A 19,426-nucleotide genomic window follows, 5' to 3' on the forward strand; every position below is an offset into this window, starting at 1 on the left:
CTGACTCAGAGCGGCACCGCCGCCGGGCGCCCTTCGCACGCGAGGCCGCCGCCCCCGGCCCCAGCCCCGGCCCCGGCCCCAGCCCCGGCCCCGGCCCCGGCCCCGCCGCACTCGGGCCCCGCCGCGGAGCGGGGCGGCGGCGGAGCGGCCCCGGAGCTCAGGTAGGGCTGGGGCGGAGGGGGAGGGGGGGCACCCCTCTGCTCCATGCTTACTTCGAGGGGGGTTAGGGCATGGGGAGAGCGGGGTCAGAGCACGAGGAGGAGGAGGAAGGAGCGGTTCTGCCCCAATCCCCCCCCCCCGCTTTATGGCCAGGCTGGGTGGGGAGGACCCCTTGGGTTGTTTCCACGCCGAAGAAGTCGGGTTTTTCGGGTTGTGCTACGAGGCGTACCTGGTGCCGAGGCGGGGGCTGCTTTCGGTTGGGTGTGACGACCCTGTGGGGTGAGAGGGGAGCCCGGCCATCCCATAGTGCTGAATCCCTCCATGCGTGCTTTGGTTTTTGGGGGGGACGTGGGGCGAGGCGACTCCGCAAAAAAAAACACTTTTAAAAGCATTTCCGTTTTCGCTGTTCCAGACCTAAACACAGGCGCAGCATCGGTGGCTGCAGGTGTGAGCTAACCGCCCTATAGCTGTAGGTTATTGAGTTGGCAGGGACCCACAAGGATGCCCTGAGGGTAGCAGAGATAAAACCGGCTTCGTTAGCGCGCCATGAACGCTGCAGTGTCTGTGCGCAGGCCACAGCATCGGGTACCAGCCATGCCTCGCGGGAGGCCGTGTTTCTGGAAATGGCTTTGCAGAGAAGTTCCCTACAGCCCCGAGCGGCACTGACTGTGCCCGCAGAATAAATATGTACAGGTGTAGCTGTGGTGTGAGTCAGCAAAGAGCACAGGTCTGCCATTTCCACAGCCTCTTGCCTCCAGGTCCGCAGTAGCACCCCAGCTAGCCTGGTTCAGATACTGCTTTGGAGGCTGCTCAGGTCAGGGCCTGCAGAGGACACTAAAGAGAAAACATGCAACTCATGCTTTGTGAACTGCAAGATGGGTTTATTTTTATCCTGGCTACGATGCTCTCCTTTCCCTCCAAAGCTGCCCGTGTCCCTGTCCTACACACAGGGTGCGGACGGGAGCGCCCTGCCCGAGGAGCATCGCTTCAGGGTCCACAAAATGGCGTGCGTGGTGCCGCGAAGGCGGCGTGATCTGCAGGACCCGGCTGTTTTCTGTTGTGGTCAGTAAAACACTGGGCTCTTGTTCTGCGAAGAAAACAAAAAAAGAAAAAATAAAAGGTCTAGTCTTGTTAATAGTTAGAGGTCACACTCGTATTCTTAGTTTAATGCTGTCTTTTTTGGGGGAGGAGGTGAGGTTAAGCTGCCTTTGTTGCTATTAGCTAATTCAGCATATTTAGGTTTCCCGTGCTTCTAGTTTCTGAGCTGCTTTGCTCTGTGCAAAAGTGGGAAGGCTCTTGTGTTTCTCCTGTTTGGGTGACAAAAATTGCTGGAATTATATACGTGTACTGCTGTTTTAGCTATTTAAGCAACTCATTGAGTCTTTTAGCAGGTAAAAGCTTTCAGTGGTTTTAGATTTAAAAGAAGCTTGTAGTTTTCTAATAAAGTTGACTTGAAATTAGTTACATTTCATATATAATAACTCTGGTAGATACTGCTGGTGGAAGAGAATGCTAGTTTTATTTTTAGTTACCCGTTCTCCCAAATAATAGTTTAATACCTCGGAAAAACAAAGATCTATTGTGTAAAATCAATGTTAACATGACATTTAATACTATAATATTTATTGAGAATCAGTTCTTCATCCAGAATAGTCCTGAAATGATTCCAGTCATTTCTCTAAAAAATGTGTCGCATGAAGGTACATTTTTTTGTCTTGACCCTAGTGATGGGGCTGGTCTGCATCTGCTCAGAAGAGGCTAGCGCTGCAAATAGGGCAGAAAATACCAACTTTCAGCTTCCGTGTCTGTAAAAGCAACCTTTGTCCATGTAAACTCTGTCCTCCTCCTCAGCGACTTCTTACTAGCGGTTTGGTTTAAATTTTTTTCCACTTGAATGGTGAGCTCCTTTTGCTTCATCATGCGTTATTGCAGAGGGTGCACTGGCTGACAGACGGAGGGAGGAAAAAAAACCTGTCTGCATCGTGTCGCCTCAGCGGGTGTCTGTAGCTTTTGCCAGCCCACATGCAGTGCTGGAAATAGGGTGGAGGCAATTGCCTTCGCTCAACCTGGAGAAAAATGCGTGTGGCAAAAGGCAAGATAGAAGAGTACCAGGCACTGCTGCAAGTTTTTTGGGTGGCTCACTGGCTACCAGCCCCCATGGAGGGTTGGCAGGCAGTACAGGCACTGCTAACTCATGCCATGGCCAGACACGGCGTCAAAATCCTGAGTGTGAAGGGTTTGGGTTTGAAGGGACCTTATAGACCATCTAATTCCAACCCCGCTGCCATGGGCAGGGACCCCTCCCACCAGCCCAGGCTGCCCAAAGCCCCATCCAGCCCGGCCTTGAGCACCCCCAGGGATGGGGCATCCACAGCTTCTCTGGGCAGCCTGTGCCAGGGCCTCACCACCATCATAGGAAAGAATTTCTTCCTAATGTCTAGTCTAAACCTGCCCTTCTTTATTTTAAAACTACCCTTTTTTGGTTTAAAAATACTTCCCTGCTCCGCAAGCACTTGCTGCCGCAGGGTGCGGATGTTTGTGGTGTTACTGCCATGACCGAGCGAGTGACAGAGCTGGCTGGCACAACCCAGTGAGCTGGCACTTTGCTGGTGCTGATGGCTGGTTACGGCCTCACAGCCCATCAGCTTTCTTTTTAATCGGAAGTTTCTTTCCATTCTTGTTTGCAAAGAAAGCACGTGTGGTTCGAGGATAAACCAGCAAGTTCAAGAGCAATGAAAAAGACCTTCTAAACAGATCTGCATGGGATTTCATGATTTTCAAAGCATTGATTGAATTCTGAGGAGAAGTGAATTGCTACCATTACGTTTTTTGTCAGATATGTGTCAAGAATAGTTGACGTGTATTTGCTGGTGATCTAGACAATTGCCTGAGGTCTCCTCCAGCTGTGCTGCACTGGTAATGACACTGGTGTTACAACATGAGTCAGAAAACACGGTTGCTTTCTTAAAATAAAAGGAAGGCTGCGTGTCTTTGTCCAGCCGTCGACAGCTCTTGGCAGACACCAACACTACAGCTTCTCACTGTGGCACCACGTGTGTCTCGCACACCAAATAAACCCTACCCACCGTGGGGCAGGAGGCCCTGCTTTATTTTCTGGCCTCGTAAAAATGCAGGCACTGCCATGCAAAGGCCGGATTCAGCACGAGGCAAATAGCTGCTTTGCTGTTCTAGTTTAATTATAAGACTGAAAACGTATACTTTGGTCCTCGTTCACTCTGTGCAGTGTTTTGGAAATCCTGTTTTTATTGTAATCTTCCTTTTTCACTTCCTCTGGACCTTTTCACAAAACTTGATTTAGGGCAGATGCTATCCTATCAGGTCTTACGGCAAATACAGATCTCATTTACTTATTTATTTATTTATTTATTTGAGATGCTTAGCCTCGCTCTCCAGCTCTGGCTTTCAAGTCTGGCCGAAGTAAGCATTGTCCAGGGACGTGGCCCAGGGAAGGCATCCGGAGAAGGGAGACTGAGCCTTCCAACACATGAAGCAAACGCACGGACCACTGGTGTTTGGCTGGGTAATGCACAGGCTTACAGCTGTGGGTGAGGACATGGGTTTAGGACACCTCAGCTGCTCTCAGCTGGCTGGTTTGCAGGATTGGTGTGGCTGAAGAAACGCCAGCATGCACTTTACGGTCAACTTGCAGCCCAAGCAGATAGCCCCAGCGCCCCAGGCCTTGTTCATCCATCACTGATATTCCCATCACCATCACCTGCTGAATGGCAATTTGGGAAAGTTGTGTCCGATGGCCTCAGGGAACTGAGCCCAGCGGCACAGCCCAGAACATCTATTCAGATGGCTCTTGTCTTTGTGGGGGGCTGTGTAATTATAGGAGTTTCATGGGACCTCAGACTGTTTGGAGATGAATCACTAGCATGAACTCTGAAAGAGGGCACACTGATCCCACTGAGTTCACTGCTGGCTACGCAGTCTGTGGGTTAGGCTTTCGGTCTTATCATGCAGCCAAACCCCAACTCTCTTGAAGTTAGCCCTATAAAACTCCGGCTGATTCCAGTGAAAACAGGAGTTTCCCCATCGACTTTAATTGCTATTTATTTGGGTGACAGTGGGGGGTAGGGACCTATAAGCGTCACTAGTCCAGATGCCCAAGTCCTCAAAAACTTTGAGTAGTGGGAGGGTTGCATCACCTTTCAGCAAGGATTTCGGATGTTTCTAATAGCCTTGGGATGGTTGCAGCCTCTGCAGGAGCTGTGCAGGTGGGAGCATGCTACACTGCCGTCGCTTCATCCGCTCCAAACTTTAGTCCTAGGCTCTGTGGGGTTATCAGGGTTATTCCAGGATTATTCTCCGCATCCTCCAGCTAGATCTCTTCTTTTTTTTTCTTTTTTTTTTTTGTGCAGCAGCCCTGCTCTGAAATGTTTTCTCAAGTGCCAACTTAGTTTCTCATGGGCACCTTGTTTTAGTACACTTCATATCTGCCGCATGCTCTGCTCTACTCCTGCAAAGAAGCAGGTGCTCGCCAGGTCTCTCCGTGCCTTTATTCTCTTGATTTTTCTCACAGCTGCCTCCTCTCTCCTGGCGAGGTGTGCACATGGGTTTTTTAATTACCTGACTATTCCTAAGTGCCCTGAGGTGCCACGTTCTTTGATGGGAAATCAAAATAGCTGGGTGCCATTTCACCTCACCTCCAGCTGAGCTGCTGGGAGGTCTTGGGCATGCAATTGCACTTCTCAGTGCAGTCGTCTGCCTTCTCTTTGCTTCCTAACACCCCTCCATCTGTAGTCTGTAGTGTCCTGGCTGGCAATGAGGAGGGCAGAGGTTTATGTGCATGTATTTCTTGAGAGCTGTCGAGCTCCCACCCTTACCTGCAACATTTCCTTCAGTGGCATGATTGCACCCGTGGTGGGTAACTCCCACAGGTTCAAAGCTGCACAAAAAAGCGTGCATCTCTTCTTTTCTTCTTTTTTTTTTTTTATGGTTTTAATGTTTTGCTGCGTGTGAAGCGTGGGTAGGTATTTCTGTGGTTCCCAGAGGAGGGAGGGTGAGGAGGGGGTGACGGGGGAAATGCGCGGGGAGGACTGGGGCTGTGTGGTCATGCAGGTGTTTAGGCAGCACGCAGGGGGAAGTCGAGCGAGTGGTCCAGTCAGGTGCCTGCTACTGCATATGGCAAGCATATTGATTTATACGTGGTGTTCCTGGGTGGAAAACCTGTTCTTTGCATTTTAGGTCTGTCCTTCTGGTCATTTTGCCTACCGGTTTTGAAGCTAGACTGAAAATTTGGATGGATTTTAAAACCGCTGTCCAAGTTTCGTTCTCAGAGCAGAGTGCCACGCAGTTTCATGCTCTGGTTTTCTTTGCCTGAAACTGAGGGTAAAACAAAGGGCATCCTTCAGGTGGCAGCTGTCATTTTGTATTATTAGTAACTAGTTTTATCCACATACAGAGAAAGATCATCAAATTCTGGGACAGAGGCGGGTTATTTTCAGACTTGACTAGTGACTTTTGGACGCGTTCAGTTATTTTGTGTGATTATCTAATTGATTTATTTTTGAAGAGCCAGCTGTTTAGAAAGTGAGTACTCAGCCCTTTCTGGAAATCAGTGCTTTGCAAAGGGTCTGAAGCTAGGCATCCACAAACGAAAGCCTCAGAAGTCACCAGTCACCTTGTGGGAAGCGTTTTCTTTGAGCACAGATTCCTGCCTTACCTCCCCCGTGCCCTACTCCAGTACCCAGAGCAGCAAAATGCAGTCCAAATTTCCAGAGAACCACTGGTCTCTCCTCTTCTGTTGTAGGGATGCCTGTGGTAAAACCCCAAGTACTTTAGAAAACGTGAAAAGTAAACAGTAGAGGAAGTAAGTTCACTGACTGGACTTAGTGGGAGCTTCTGACTAAGAATACGAATCTCTTACTAAGAAGGAAACTGTTTTGAAGTTTGAAAAGATGTATTTTGGTTACAATGCATTATTTAGATGATTGATACCGATAATCTTGCGTGCTCTCAAACACAACACGTGACCCCTATTTCTAAAGCTGCATTTTATCTGTTACAAAAACACAGGAGCGGTGAATTGGGAAAATAAAACCTGCAATTCAATTCATATTTAAAAATAAATAACAACCCTACCAGCCTGGCCTTTGCTAGGGCTTTTCTCCTGAGTGATGAATCCTCTTCACTTTCTCATCCCCCGTATTTCATGTTCTTTTACTTTATTATGAACTCCCATCTTAGATGCCTAGGTGTTTGGGGCCAGATTCTCTCTGGACTATACTGAGCATCGTGTGGGTGCTCAGTTCCTTTAGCGGGCTCTCCAAAACCTCCTGCCACGTGCAGTGGGACTCCAGCAGGGCGCTGAAGACCCACATCTGGAAACTAAGCAGGTGCTTGGGTTGTTACTGAAACCTCGAGTGCACTAACTGCAGGTTTTGTGGTACAGTATTAAAATGTTACATGAAGTAACGTGGGCTGCTTCTGGTTTTCTAGGGCTACCTGTGTGTCTGACATTAGGTAGTGCAGTAATTACTTTTGAGTCCATTTTAATGCATTGTCAGTGCGTATTTCCACTGGGTAGGAATTTAGGTAGCTCTTCCCTTGTTCCTGTTCATCATCCAATCTCAATTTCTCTGACTGCATGCAGAACGCTGGCATATTTGGTAACCAGTCTGTGTGGAGCTATTTCCCACTGTAGGATTGTCTTTAAGCCATTTATGGTAACTTCTTGTTCTTCCTTTGCCAGGCTTTTACCTAAAATATGCTCCTTAACTGGGTGAAGCTTTTTAAATATGAGAAGAACCAAAATCATTTTTCAGTTGGAAATTTTGGAGCACGTAATGATTTGAGTTCACTGCTTGCAGATCTGCTCGTGAGTCTCTGTTGACTCATGAATATAAGTGATTATACGAGAACAGCAAATTGATATTCCAGCACTATATAACTGCTAAAAGTGCGCTTAAGTGTCCCCAGTCATGAGTTGGCATCTGCTTATAATATACGCTTTACTAGCACCTGTAAAAAAAACTTATTTTCTCTTATTTATCTATTTGTCTGTTTCTCTTATTTGTCTTATTTCTCTGTTTTCTGTTACTGTTCCTGTGCAGCGATCAACAAATTTTACTGGATGTAGCATGGCAGCGTCTTTGTGCAGCTGTCCACATTGGTGCATCTGGTGCTGAGATGAAGGCTGCCTAAATTCCTTACCCCATTAAGTGAGCATCGATTCTGGGTACAATTTTCCTTTGTGTTGAGATGAAACACTTTATTTCTGAAAAACGTTGATTCATTGAAGCCAAAACGGATACCAAGAGATGCGTCTGACCGGGTCTGACTTACGTCAAGAAGCAGAGGCACTTGACCTTCAATTGTGTACATCTCAGGAAAGAGCACTAACCTCTAGATTGTTTTTTTTTTTATTTATAGTTGTTTTCATGAAAACCTCAGAGGTCTCGATTTCATTCCAAGGCAGTAGAAAAATATCTCTGAAATCATGAAAAGCTCTGTGGGATGGGCAGATACACGTTCCCACCCAGATCTGCGGACAGCTTTCTAGTTACTAATACTTTGCTGCATTTCCATGACAATGAAAGGAGAAGTTAGGTTAAAAGCAAACAAACAAACCCCACGTTTTATAGCTGGAATCATCTCTAATTTATTTTTTAAAAAGTCCAAATTACTTACAAAGATCTGTGGTAGGTGTCATGTCAGAATCGCACCTCTTCCATGTCACACAGCAAAGCACTTTGGAGTCATCAAGGTCTTTTAACAAAGATAAAATAGGCAGGCTGTTACGTTACTCAAACCTACCAGGTTAATTACTTGAAATCACAATAATTTTGGTATCATCCTAAGCTGTATTAGTGCTAACATACAAATAATGAATATTAACATGAAATAGTCAAAATTCCAGAAGTTTGTTCAACTTCTGTTGTCTTTCATGTGCAAGAACTGAACATAACATTTACCTTCTAAAATAGATCTGCAGTTTACAAAAATAAAATAAGCACCTTCATAGGGTACGGTCTTTTGGATGAAAGCCTAAAATAATCCAGAGAGTTTTGCCTTGTTGGATTAGTTGCCTCCTTTGTAGGTTTTTTCCCTCATGTGAAGCATTCGCTGCGGCATTACATATGATTCTCTTCAAGCCTTGAAATATTTAGCAAATTCATTGTTGTTTTTTTTATTTTATTTTATTATTATTATTATTTTTTCCAGGGGCTAGTGTGAAAGGTTAGGCAGTGGAAGGAGATCCTGGTAGGTTTTCCAGGTCATTGTTCCAATTTGGTCTGGTATTCTGAAGCAAAACCAAATGAAACCAGCAGCACTAACTTAAAATAACTGAAATTCCTGTAGATTGGTTATATTCCAAAGAGATCGTTCTGCTTTGGATGGGATTGAGGCGGAGGGAAATAATAAGTGAGTCTGACTCACTAAGAAAACGCTCTTTAAAACAAGATGTGATTTTTTTCAGTGACAGGGATCACAGGTTATTTGGAATGTAAATCACCAATCTCTTTTTCTTTCTTCTTTTTTTCAATTAAAAAAGAAGCCACTTGCTATATACTGATAAAAGTAGACAGAGGGTAAAGGATTGGTGAGAGGAGACGACTGAGACAGTAGTTTTTGAAGGTCAGACAAGACTGAAACGTGAACTGCATTGTTCTGATTTTCAGACACAGGAAGGTCTGAAAACGCAGTTGTCGTTCTGCGTGCATCTGTAAGCCTGAAAAAGGGGGGTGGCAGTTAGGTGTGGGGAGTAAAGTTTCTCACGTGGAGGAAGAAAAACAAAATCTTTTAGAAGAGGTAGTGGGGGAGAAAAATACGCATGCAGTGAAGGGAGGGGAGCGCGAAAAGCTGGTGTGTGTCTCAGGTACTCCCTTGCAACCCAGGCACACATCCCAGCATCTCTCTGCATGCCTTGGTGTCACCGGTGATGGCTGGAAGATGCTTTTGCCTGCACTGGCCCTAGCAGGGCTGGGGTCCGTGCCTTGGTTGATGGGCTTGCGCTGCCCTCAGGTGAGGTTTGCTTTCGTGTCTCTGCCTTCATTAAGCAGCACCGCCGCAAGGCTCAAGAAAAAATGCAAATACCTGGATTTATTCATAACACCCAAACTAGTTATCCCCACTACGGATGTTTAGAGAATACAGAGGAAAGGCAAGGCGAGGGAAGAGCTGTAATGAATGCAGTTGTGCTGGAGTTACATCAGAGACGTACCTCCTCCATCATTCAGTTTGCACATTTTTTCCCTTGTGACCAGTGTTCAGGGCTTTGCCCATTTCTCTCTGGTTTTGACAAATTGTGTTGGCTCTTCTAGTATAGCTGTCTTCTCTTTGAAGCCTTGCAGCCCGTCTGCACGGGTGCCACCGTTCACCCTGCGAGTCCTTGTGTCCTCTTCCTAGGTTGGAGACCGTAACTGTTTTTATTAGACCACCCTCTTTAATTAAAATAAAAGTTATTTTCCACAGATTTATAAAACATCTCAGTGTTACTCCAGGAACAATCTCCTGCGCCTCATTACCTAGAAAACAACTCAGCTTCAATGAAATGGAAAGGTCTCTTCTCTAACAATCAAAGTGGTCTCAGGACTATGGATGCAGACCCTTTATTCATGAAGAAGCCATGCCTGAGCCGCTCGGGTCAGTGATGGCACTGGTCCATGGGCCAGCTCGTTCCTGCCCTGGCAAAGCTCATTCCCTTCCCTACAAGAAGGGAATGATCACAGAACCAGACTCGTATAGCTTAGCTTTAAACTCTGCCGCCCAGTGAAGTGGGAAGAGGTTTCCTGTATAGCATCGCATGGAAGTTGTCACCACCTTATTTTACTTCTTAAAAAGTAGAGCCAAAGATGTATACTTGCTGACTTCTTGGTTTCAGTTGGCAGAAGAGAAATTGCCTTACCTTACAGGGCTGTAAATATCATTACATATCTTTTAGTCATTGCAGTTCAAGATTTGTTTCCATATATGTTGTCTTATCACCTTGTGATAAGATGTCTTCTGCCTCTAAAGTCAACACGTTTGCGGGTTTTGCGAAAGCTAGTTCAAAAGCTTCAAAGGCTAAGTGTAAAAGAGAAGAAAGATAGGAATCTTGAAAAATCAGGAAATACAGAAGGAAAGTTTCGAACAGTCTTTTGACTCAGTCACGTTATACATCCTGGGTGCTTTAAGGTATTGATTTATTGGATTTATGACAAGCAGTATTATGTTAATCTAAACATTTTACAAGAGAGACGACAGAATATGAGACATTGCAACACAGCCAAGGTATCAGTGCTGTTGGAAGTCTAATTCATATTTTAACCGTGCACTTTAAAACATTTGTTTTAAGAAAACATTTCTATCACTGGCATTTAGAAAAAGAACTCCAGTACCGGATTTCTGATGAGCTGCGTAACTCCGTATTTGTTCAGCTTGTTCTTCTATGAGGTATTACAGCTGTTAAAAATGTGGACTTGACACCAGCTGGGCAAGTGCTATCTCCTCTGCAGTATATAAAATGCAAGACATCTGCATTTCCCAGAGACTGCTAAATAGGAATGGAACGGCTTCATAGAGCTTTTATTATTATTATTATTATTATTATTATTATTATTATTATTATTAATGTATAGAATTTAACCCTATCAATGAACTAACAGAGTGCAGCTTTTGGATTCCTTTTCTGTGAGCATTCCTGTAGCCAGAGTTTCTCAGCGTTCTCTGTTTCACTCAAACGTTTGTGAAACTCTGGCTAATGTTGCTTTTCAGGCACATTTGCATTTGACTTTGCTTGTGTCTTGACATAAACTGGTTGCAGCTAAACAAAGCAGACCTGGACTTCGAAGGGTGCACAGCATCATACCGTTATACAGCAACCCAAGCAGTCAGAAATTGTGTCATATCCCCAAAACCATCTTAAAAGGTGTGAAGGTGTTGTTGTTTTGCTTTTTTTTTTTTTGTGGTTGGGTTGTTGTTGTTGTTGTTTTGTTTGTTTTTTTGCTTGTTTGTTTTTAAGAAAAAATGTTAAATGCGGAGTCTCATTGGCTTGTCTTCTGGTTTCTCTGCCTTCAAACCTTTTTTTTTCTGAAATCATAGGGGCTAGAAACTTATTTTAATTACTGCGATTAAAACTGAGATTTAATCCCATAATCAAGAAGCTGACGCTTTTAAGGAAAACGCACAAGGCTCAAGTTATGACAGCAGGTAACACAGCAATTCATTAAAACATTGCATTTCTAAACTCAGAAAACCTCCAGAAAAGGAGAATCGATCAGGTTGTTTCCAGGACGTTGCGATGTTTTCGTGTGTAGGCTAGGAACCGAAGAGAAGCAATACTTCTGTTTTTCTTGCTCTGAGCAGAATGAAAACCTACGCATTTCAGTTCAAAGCCTGCCTCGGGGTGGCTCCGACTGATCGGCCTCCCCCTTGCCTGTGTCGGTAGGGCTCCGTGGATCTCTCTCGGTGTGGCGTTTCCAGGCTTGCACGGCGCAGCGACACAGCAATCGCTGTGAACCATAGGTCAGTGGTTAAGGTTTCCTATTCCATTTACCTGTCTTTAAAGGGAAGTGCTGCTCCTCCAGCCTGACGTGCGGGCTGCATTACAGCTGCAGCTCTGCCCCTGTCGCTCGTTTCTTTTTTCCCCCTTTCCTTGCTTTAGTCTTTTCCTGCCGTCTCTGGAGAGAGAGGTCCCTTCCTCCGCGGTCCTGGCTCCCAGTCAGAGGGACACCGAGCGCTTCCTCTTCCTAGCAGCGTACTCCCCCGCGATGAAATTGGATAAGGAGTGGCTCAAGCGGGTGTCCAGAGTGTCAGAGACACTGCCGCTGCTGCTGACTTTCACCCACGGGCACAGGCACCTGAGCATGGCCCTGCGGATGTAGTTGTCAAAGCAGTAGTAAATGAAGGGGTTGGCACAGCTGTTGGCGAAGGCAAAGGGGCTGCTCACCTTCATGCCCACCTGGGCCACCACGTCAGGAAAACAGTCGGGCAGCTTCCGCAGTCCCAACAGGATGGCCATAAGCTTGAAAAGGTTGAAGGGGACCCAGGAGATGACAAAAGCAGCCACTACAATGAAGACGATCTTGATGGATTTTCTCAGTTTCTTATCGTGTTTCCCGGACCTCTGGTAATGCATGCAGAGCCTCCTGGTGATGGAGCAGTAAAAGGTCAGGATGCTCAACAGCGGGAAGAAGAAGGCCAGGATCAACATCATCAGCGACACGATCTGTTTGGATTCTGTCACGGCTTTGTCTGCGCAGTACGTCTTGCCGTAGCGCTCCTGCAGCTCCCTGGACAGAAGGGTCGGTATCCCCAGGCAGCAGGATAATAACCAGACGCAGATGCAGAGGCCGGTGGAATAGGATCTGGTTCTGACCCTTCTGGCGACAGCGGGGTACATGATGGCAAGGTACCGGTCCGCGCTCATGCAAGTGAGGAGGAGGATGCTGCAGTACATGTTGACGGAGATGATAAAAGAACTGGCTTTACAGAGGAAAGATCCTACCCTCCAGCTCCCATCCGATACCTCCTTGTCCACCCACAACGGCAGCGTGATGAGGAAGATGAAGTCAGAAGCAGCGAGGTTGATGATGAAGATGTCGATCAGCCTCTGGACCCGGCGCTTGAACACCAAGGCCGCTATAAGGATGGAGTTGCCGATGATGCCCACCAGGAACACGACAGTGTACAGGATGGGGAGGAAAGTAGTCATGTGCTGCAGACGCTTGTACTGGCAGTTGTCCTCATAGAAGTAGTCATCGTAGTTCAAAGTGACCATAGTCACAGGCGAAAGCTGGCTGAGGTCCATTTCTGGCCAGGCCGTCCTCATCCTGGCGCTGAGGAAGGCTCCGAGTTCCCCCTACTCTTCCCCTCGAGGCCTGCTTTAAAAACATGTTAGCGATAAGGGGGGAGGAGAGGGGGAAGGAGGAGGAGAAAAGTGGTTTTGGGGGGGGTAATTCTTACACTTTTAGCCAATCGTGTAGGAAATAGACAAGCAACGAGCGTCTTTGATTAGTCAAAACCCTGTCCTATGAATAAAGAGCTGCAGCTTTTTTTTAAAATCAGGTTTAGTTTTACTGATTTTATCTTCATTTTATGTTTGCCTGTAGAGGTGAACGAGGTTTGTGTATTGCTTTTGTTTTGGGGGGTGGAAGGTTGTTTTCAAGATTCTGAACTTAATTTTTTTTTTTTTTAGGACAGGATATTACTAGTTTGCAGAGATTAAAGGTTGTACCACCTCAGAAAAAGTCAGAGAGTGGTGAATTCAGGTGCCACATTCTCTATCTTTTGTCAAGTTTTTTTTTGCTTAAGTTGCCCTTTGGGGCAAGCTCAGCTTTTCTGCATCTTGGAGGCTTTTATACTTTCTTTGTTCGTTTATGATTGTTATTTTCTGTTGAGAGTAATTCTCTCATATGGATGTCCTTAGGCAAAAAACATTTAAAACCACAGTCTCCAATCCGCCCCGTAGATGTTTGGTGCTGGTTGCAGGCTCCTGACTGCTCTGCCAGTACCCCCTCAAGCCCCTCACCCAGCTTCACCAGAGTCTTTGAGACGTAGAGGCCAGGTCACCGGCATGTCACGTCTTCAGCTGCAGTCCGAACCCTAACTCGGTGTTCCCGTCCCCGCACCAGCTTGCTTGTAGGCCGCACTTCTCGTCCCCAGAATGGTGGCGTGGTCTTTCTCCTCCTGACCACAAAGCCTCCATCCTTTTGAGCCATTCTCAGATACGCTGCTCACTTTTCCTAAAGAGCCATAATTTCCTCCGTCATTTGTTCACAGTTTCGTGCACGGCTCCAGCTGTAGCTTAACCGTACAGTCAGCTCTTGTGGTGTTGCATAAATCAAGTGAAAATTCTCACTTTTTGAGGTACTGATTTTATTACGTCTTTGTCAGTGTGTACTAACTTGAAACAACTTCTACTATTGTTCTTCATCATCCTTCCTCTCTTCTGCAGATCAGTTCATCTTCTCCTTCCCCTCCCACCTGCATGTTCACAGACCCGGCGTGTCCTGGGGCTTCTCAAAGCTTTGAGCAAATCGTTCCTGGAAAGCTCTCCAGTCCCAGCCAGGTCAGGACCACATATGTCTGCCTCCACACGCAGAGAGCAACTCTGCATCTGACAGGCAATTAATCCCGTCCAGGGCACGCTGGATGCCCTCAGGCTCACTCTGCCGGTGCTGTGGTTACATGCTCCAGTGTTGTGGGTACTTGGTAGACTTCCAGGTGCCTGGATGGGCAGACAGCTGCTATTAGACTGATGGATCAAGGGGTATTTAGATGGGCACTCTCTGTTGCGGATATTCTGATGATTAATAAGGAGCTAGTTATATATGACAGCCTTCCGTTCCGTGGGGCACTAGTGGACTCCTCTCTCGCAGACATGAGCACGTGTGTTATTCTACTCTGCACTTAGATCCTGACACCTTACATGCAGTCAACAAGCTTTATAAATCACGCACAACCTTCTCTCTCTCCATCTCACATCACAAAATACTCCTTGAAATTCACTCCCTCCCTCTCTTCATCCCAAAGTACACAAAAAAAGCCAGTAACTTTTAAATAAGCGTAATAGAACCATGAGATAAGCATATACCCATGCACTCTTGTGCTTGTGGTTCCTCACCTTGTTGTCTCCGTGCAACTTAATAGCCTTACAGAGCAAAACAAAAAATTGGATAGTAAGCCTTTTCCACCAGGGATCAGTTCTGCTCTCTGGGGTGAACTCTGTACTTTGTGAATGCTTCAGAGGGAGATGTGGATGTTGCTCTGAGTTTCCGTATTACAGATGTAATGCTTCCTCATCTGGACAGAGGATTTGCAAAAATACTATGATGTGTTGTCACAAATGACGAAGCTGTCTGTAGTTGTCTCAGTGAAGCAGCAGCAGGTGTGTTTGCAGGTGGTCTATAGGCCTTGTCTTTTTTTAATGTGGTATTGATTTGCTTAGGGCTTATCTTCACACAGGATCTGCATCTCCCAGAGCTCGTTTCCCTGAAGGAGAGCTCTCAAAAACACTCAGCACACAGAAATGCCCCTCACAACGCTGCTGTGCACATACTCCAGGCAGCCCGGCACACGATATGCTGAGACCCCAGAGATGCCATGAGAGTTGTTGTCACCAGGAGGACAGCCTCCACCCCTCCTCACCACCCTCCTAGTCGTCTACAGCACTTTTGTCCTCCTCCCACACCTCCTCAGGTAGGTGTCAGTCCTTTTCCTGGACAAAACACTCTGCTGAAGCTGCAGCCACTGGCTTGGCTGCAGTGTGTTTCCTTCCATCCGGGGTACCCATCCTCTCCAGCCCTTGCCACAGTGCTCTTGAGGCAATGTGAAACACGCAGCCACCAGGTGCTGAGTTGTTTTGAACCTGAGAGTGAACCTGAAGCTTTTGTGACCACACGCTTGCGACAGATGCTGTTGTTGTGGCCGTGTGTGTGGTCAGAGCCACTTCAGCGCGCCTGCTTCTCTGATGTCCCTGCTTTTTTAAAACGCACTTGTGAAGTGTGTTGTGTCAATGTTTGTACCGTTTCTTAAACCTTCCTAATAGGAAATACTGCAGTCATTGAACTGGAGGCAGCTGCTCGGTGCAGCAGGTACAGCTCAAAACATCACACTCTTGTAAAGCCTCAGCAGCTTTTCTGACAGTAGCGAGGGAAAACATTTAACATTGTTCTCAGTCGGGTAAAGCTTGTTGACATGTGTTATGGTAGCCTTATAATGTTATGGCAAAATGAGTAAAAGATGTGCAGCAAAACTATCTGTACAGGAAGTATGTGGGATGTTGATTTAATTTGTTTCACCACCACCCCTTACATATTTCTACAATTGAAGCATTTCTGGCAGCAAGGTGAGTGGGTTTTTTTCCTTTTTTTTTTTTTTTACATTATCTGTTTTACTGCTAGGTTTAATGTTTTATTCTAACTTGTACATGTGCTTTTATATAAGTACAGGCATTTAGATGAAATTAATGTGCATCAGTAAATTATTAATGATGATAAATGCTGAGAAGGAACAGAGCTTCATTTGGCCATGAAAGAAAGTGTAGTAGTTTCTAAATGATTGTGCTTCAAAAACCTTCTGTAAGGAATAGAGATTTGCAGACCAAATAAAAAAATATTGGCTGAAACTGTCCTATTATGCTACAGCTGTGGTGAAGGCAAGCTCAGAGGAAACCATATGAATGCCAACTAACAGAAGTTTCATGCCAAAATGAAGAGGAGAGGGTGGAACTGATTGAAGTAAAATTGTGGGTGCCAAGACAGTGCACCAGGATGGGCTGAAGTAGTTTCCTATCTGGAGCAAATGGTCTTCAACGTGGGATGCAGGAAGAAAATATTTTTGGTGCAATTAGTAAATAAAAATATTGATGAAAAAGTGTTTATTTCTTTCCTCTTTTTCTCATCCTTTTTTAATTTCTATTTTTGTGTTTGTTTTATAATGTGCATAATATGTTAGTACAGTAGTAAGTGTAAATAATTTATAAATAAATATACGTATAATGGAGGTGCATAGATCAAAAATGTTTTACTGATTGGAGTCCACGATCAAAAATGTTTGGAGACCCTTGACCTGGAGGTTGAGTGGGTATATTTAAAGTGAACCTGTGCTATTCATCATATTTGGAAGAAGCACATCTGGAAGGTCTTTCTGTGAAAAATGTAATTAGGGTAGGATTTGCTTAGCCTATAGTCTTCTGTGCCAAAGATACAAAAATACAGAAGGCAAAAATAAAACTGGGGAGACTAAAAAATTTGAGGGGAATCCATGGGATTTCTGCTGCACCGTCTGTGTGAAATGTTCATAGATTGTGCCTAAAACACAAAAACTAAAACTGCCATTTTTATTACAGAGTTTACCTGTCGGGAGAAGCGATATCTTGTAGAAAATTAGCTAGTAATATTGAAAGAAATAGGCAATCTTGCAAGCACCTTTTCCAGGTCTGAATCAGTAACTCAAGAAGTGAATGTGGTATTTGAAGAAGTTTTTTTCATTTCTCATCCAGTATCAACTCCATTTAATACAGATAATGCCTCCTCCTCTGAGTGTTTACTTATTTCCTTAGTGTGCAAGGGCTAAAATGCCACAAATTTTGTGTGAAGATTTTCTTTTACAACACACGAGGTTTTTGTTGGCTTGTTTGCAACATCGCTGTTAAACTGTCCGTGCTGGAACACTCTTGCTGGAGGTACAAGACACGATTCAGGGCTGCTATCTAAGAAACTACAGATCTGCACAAGGCAGGAACAGCTTTTAATCTATAGCCATCAGCATTATTCACTTTGTGCTTTCATGTGTGAACTACCGCAGTTTCTGAAGCAAACTTTTACTTTGAAAATTTTCTGGAATAATGCTATTGTGTAGCTGATCTGATCTAGCAGAGGTTCTGCTGAAGCAGATTGAGGAGGTGTGAAAAGAAAATGGCAAAAGATTGGTGTTAGCTATGAACGACTGTGCATTCATTTGTAATGTTTTTATTGGGTTACCCTTATATTATATGAAGTAATTTTCTTTCAGAAAAAAGAAAGTCCAGATGAAATTTGTTGAGAGTATTTTAAATTAAATTAAATGAACATGCACCTCTCTTTCCTATGGTTGTTTTTAAGCAGCTGCACATATCATTGATCAGGACAGATGATGAGTAAGAAGAGGCCAATGCAGTCTAATTCTGTAATGGAAGTAGCAATGACTAACAAATTTTCCAGAAATGATTCTCATTTTTACAAGATTAGATCTTCTAGGGAAACAAACAAACAAACAAAAACTATAGGCTTGCCAGTGCTAGATAATTCACTATGATTTATAGTGATTGCAATTCTTGTTATTCCATAGCTTACAATAGAGTTGTTTTGTGTGTGTGTGTTTGTTGTTTTTTTTTTTTCTTTTAACATCTTCTAGCTTCAAATTCTCCTAGTTTTGCCAGGTATGCTGAAAAAAAATATTACTGATTTTTTGTTCCCTATTGTCATTACTTGTATTTTATGATCTTGTAACTCCTTAGCTCTCTCTTCAATATACTATATTGGCTGACCGTCTTTGATGTTTCCCTGAAAGAGGTTTTCTCACTGCATAGTGATTTTCATGCCCCTTTTCAGGTTCATCTCTACTTTGCCAACATGTCAAAACTAGACACAGTATGTCAGCAGCCAGTGGCAACTCTGGATCTGATATAACTCCTGTCCTCCTTGTGATTTCTTTGTTTATACACCCAAGGTTGCAGGAACATGGGTTTTTTTTGGCCACAGCCACATCTTGGCAGCTGGTAATCCACCATGACTCATCTGTCCTTTTCATTTTTCCTAGGATAAAGTCGTCTGCCATGCAAGTATAGCCTCTGCTCTGTGCTCTTAAATGAACGTGCTCATTGATGACCCTATTGACACATATGTTTGTTTGCCCCCAGCTTCCAAATGACCAGGTCACCCTGTACCAGTGCCCTATCCATTTAATTATTTACCCTTCCCTCAGGCCTTGTGTCATCTGTGAAGTTTATCAGTGATGATGCTCTGCTTTCTTCGATAAAAATGCTAAATATTTTAGAATCCAGCATAAACATGGTCAGAACCCAGACAACTTCCTAGCTTATAGTTATGAGGTGCTGGTGAACCAGCAACATGATCTGGAAAGGTGTGCCATCCTGGGAGGGGTTTATTAACTAAAAATACCCATCACTGATGTTACCTTTACCATCCTAGCCTGTTATCCCACTGAAAAAAATGCTTCCTGGCCACCTGAGAAGAGGAGCTGGATGGGGTCGTTTCCCCAGAAGTCCCCAGAGATGTGAAAACCTTGGACGTGACTCCGTTTGCTGGGTGTGTGTTTGCTGGTTTGGAGGTTGGTAAAACCAAAACTGGGTGTGGAGGTCTCTCAGCGGGTGGGTGTTAACCACCGTTAGGAGTCCTCCTTCAGCTTGTGTGGGTACGGGGACCAGGGATGGGGGGCAACGTCCAACTCGGGGCATGGAGTCAGTGCTGCCGTTTTTTGTGGGTTTTACTAATTTATTTTTTTTTTAATGTGGTGTTTTCCCAAGTCATGCTGCCAGGATATCACACCACCGTTTTTACAAGCAATAGAGCAGAAAGGGAAGAAAGATGAGCTTTATGGCTGCAGCGGGAGGCGAAATAATGACATTGCAGAAGGCAGAAGGGCACTGCTCAGTGTTTCGGGGTGATTTTGTGGAATCTCGTGGCTGTTTCATCCAGCAGGGGACGTCTGACTGAAAGTGTAGGGGGCTGCCAGCCCCCAGCCTGAGCTGAGGGGACAAAGCGGGGTGGGTGTCTCTGTGGGGAGACTACAACTCCCAGCAGGCATCGCGGCGGGG

The 19,426-nt window shown here is 45.1% G+C and overlaps 2 protein-coding genes and 1 long non-coding RNA gene across 5 annotated transcripts in view; 1 reads left to right on the forward strand and 2 right to left on the reverse strand.

Annotated features, from left to right (window-relative positions):
• Positions 1-2,660, reverse strand: part of CFAP44 (cilia and flagella associated protein 44) — an 81,067-nt gene extending 78,407 nt beyond the window's left edge. The window contains exon 1 of one of the 3 annotated variants that reach the window (XM_080566704.1): positions 389-2,535. In XM_080566704.1, the coding sequence (XP_080422830.1) occupies positions 389-551 (163 nt within the window). In that variant the 5' untranslated portion in view covers positions 552-2,535. Of the gene's footprint in view, positions 1-388 lie in introns of all 3 variants that reach the window. The other 2 variants (XM_080566703.1, XM_080566709.1) reach the window with 2 other exon arrangements.
• Positions 8-16,482, forward strand: LOC308182403. Its single transcript, XR_013941814.1, has 3 exons — positions 8-161; positions 15,073-15,306; positions 16,254-16,482. It is a non-coding gene; the product is annotated as an uncharacterized lncRNA (long non-coding RNA).
• GPR15 (G protein-coupled receptor 15) lies at positions 5,162-13,880 on the reverse strand. The gene has a single exon (XM_080566854.1). It carries the CDS (start codon positions 12,935-12,937, stop codon positions 11,828-11,830), a length of 1,110 nt encoding a protein of 369 aa, XP_080422980.1. The 5' UTR covers positions 12,938-13,880; the 3' UTR covers positions 5,162-11,827.
• Positions 16,483-19,426: the final 2,944 nt, after the last annotated feature.

This window comes from Anser brachyrhynchus (assembly GCF_964034855.1).
Source record: "Anser brachyrhynchus genome assembly, chromosome: 1".
Taxonomy (NCBI): Eukaryota; Metazoa; Chordata; class Aves; order Anseriformes; family Anatidae; genus Anser; species Anser brachyrhynchus.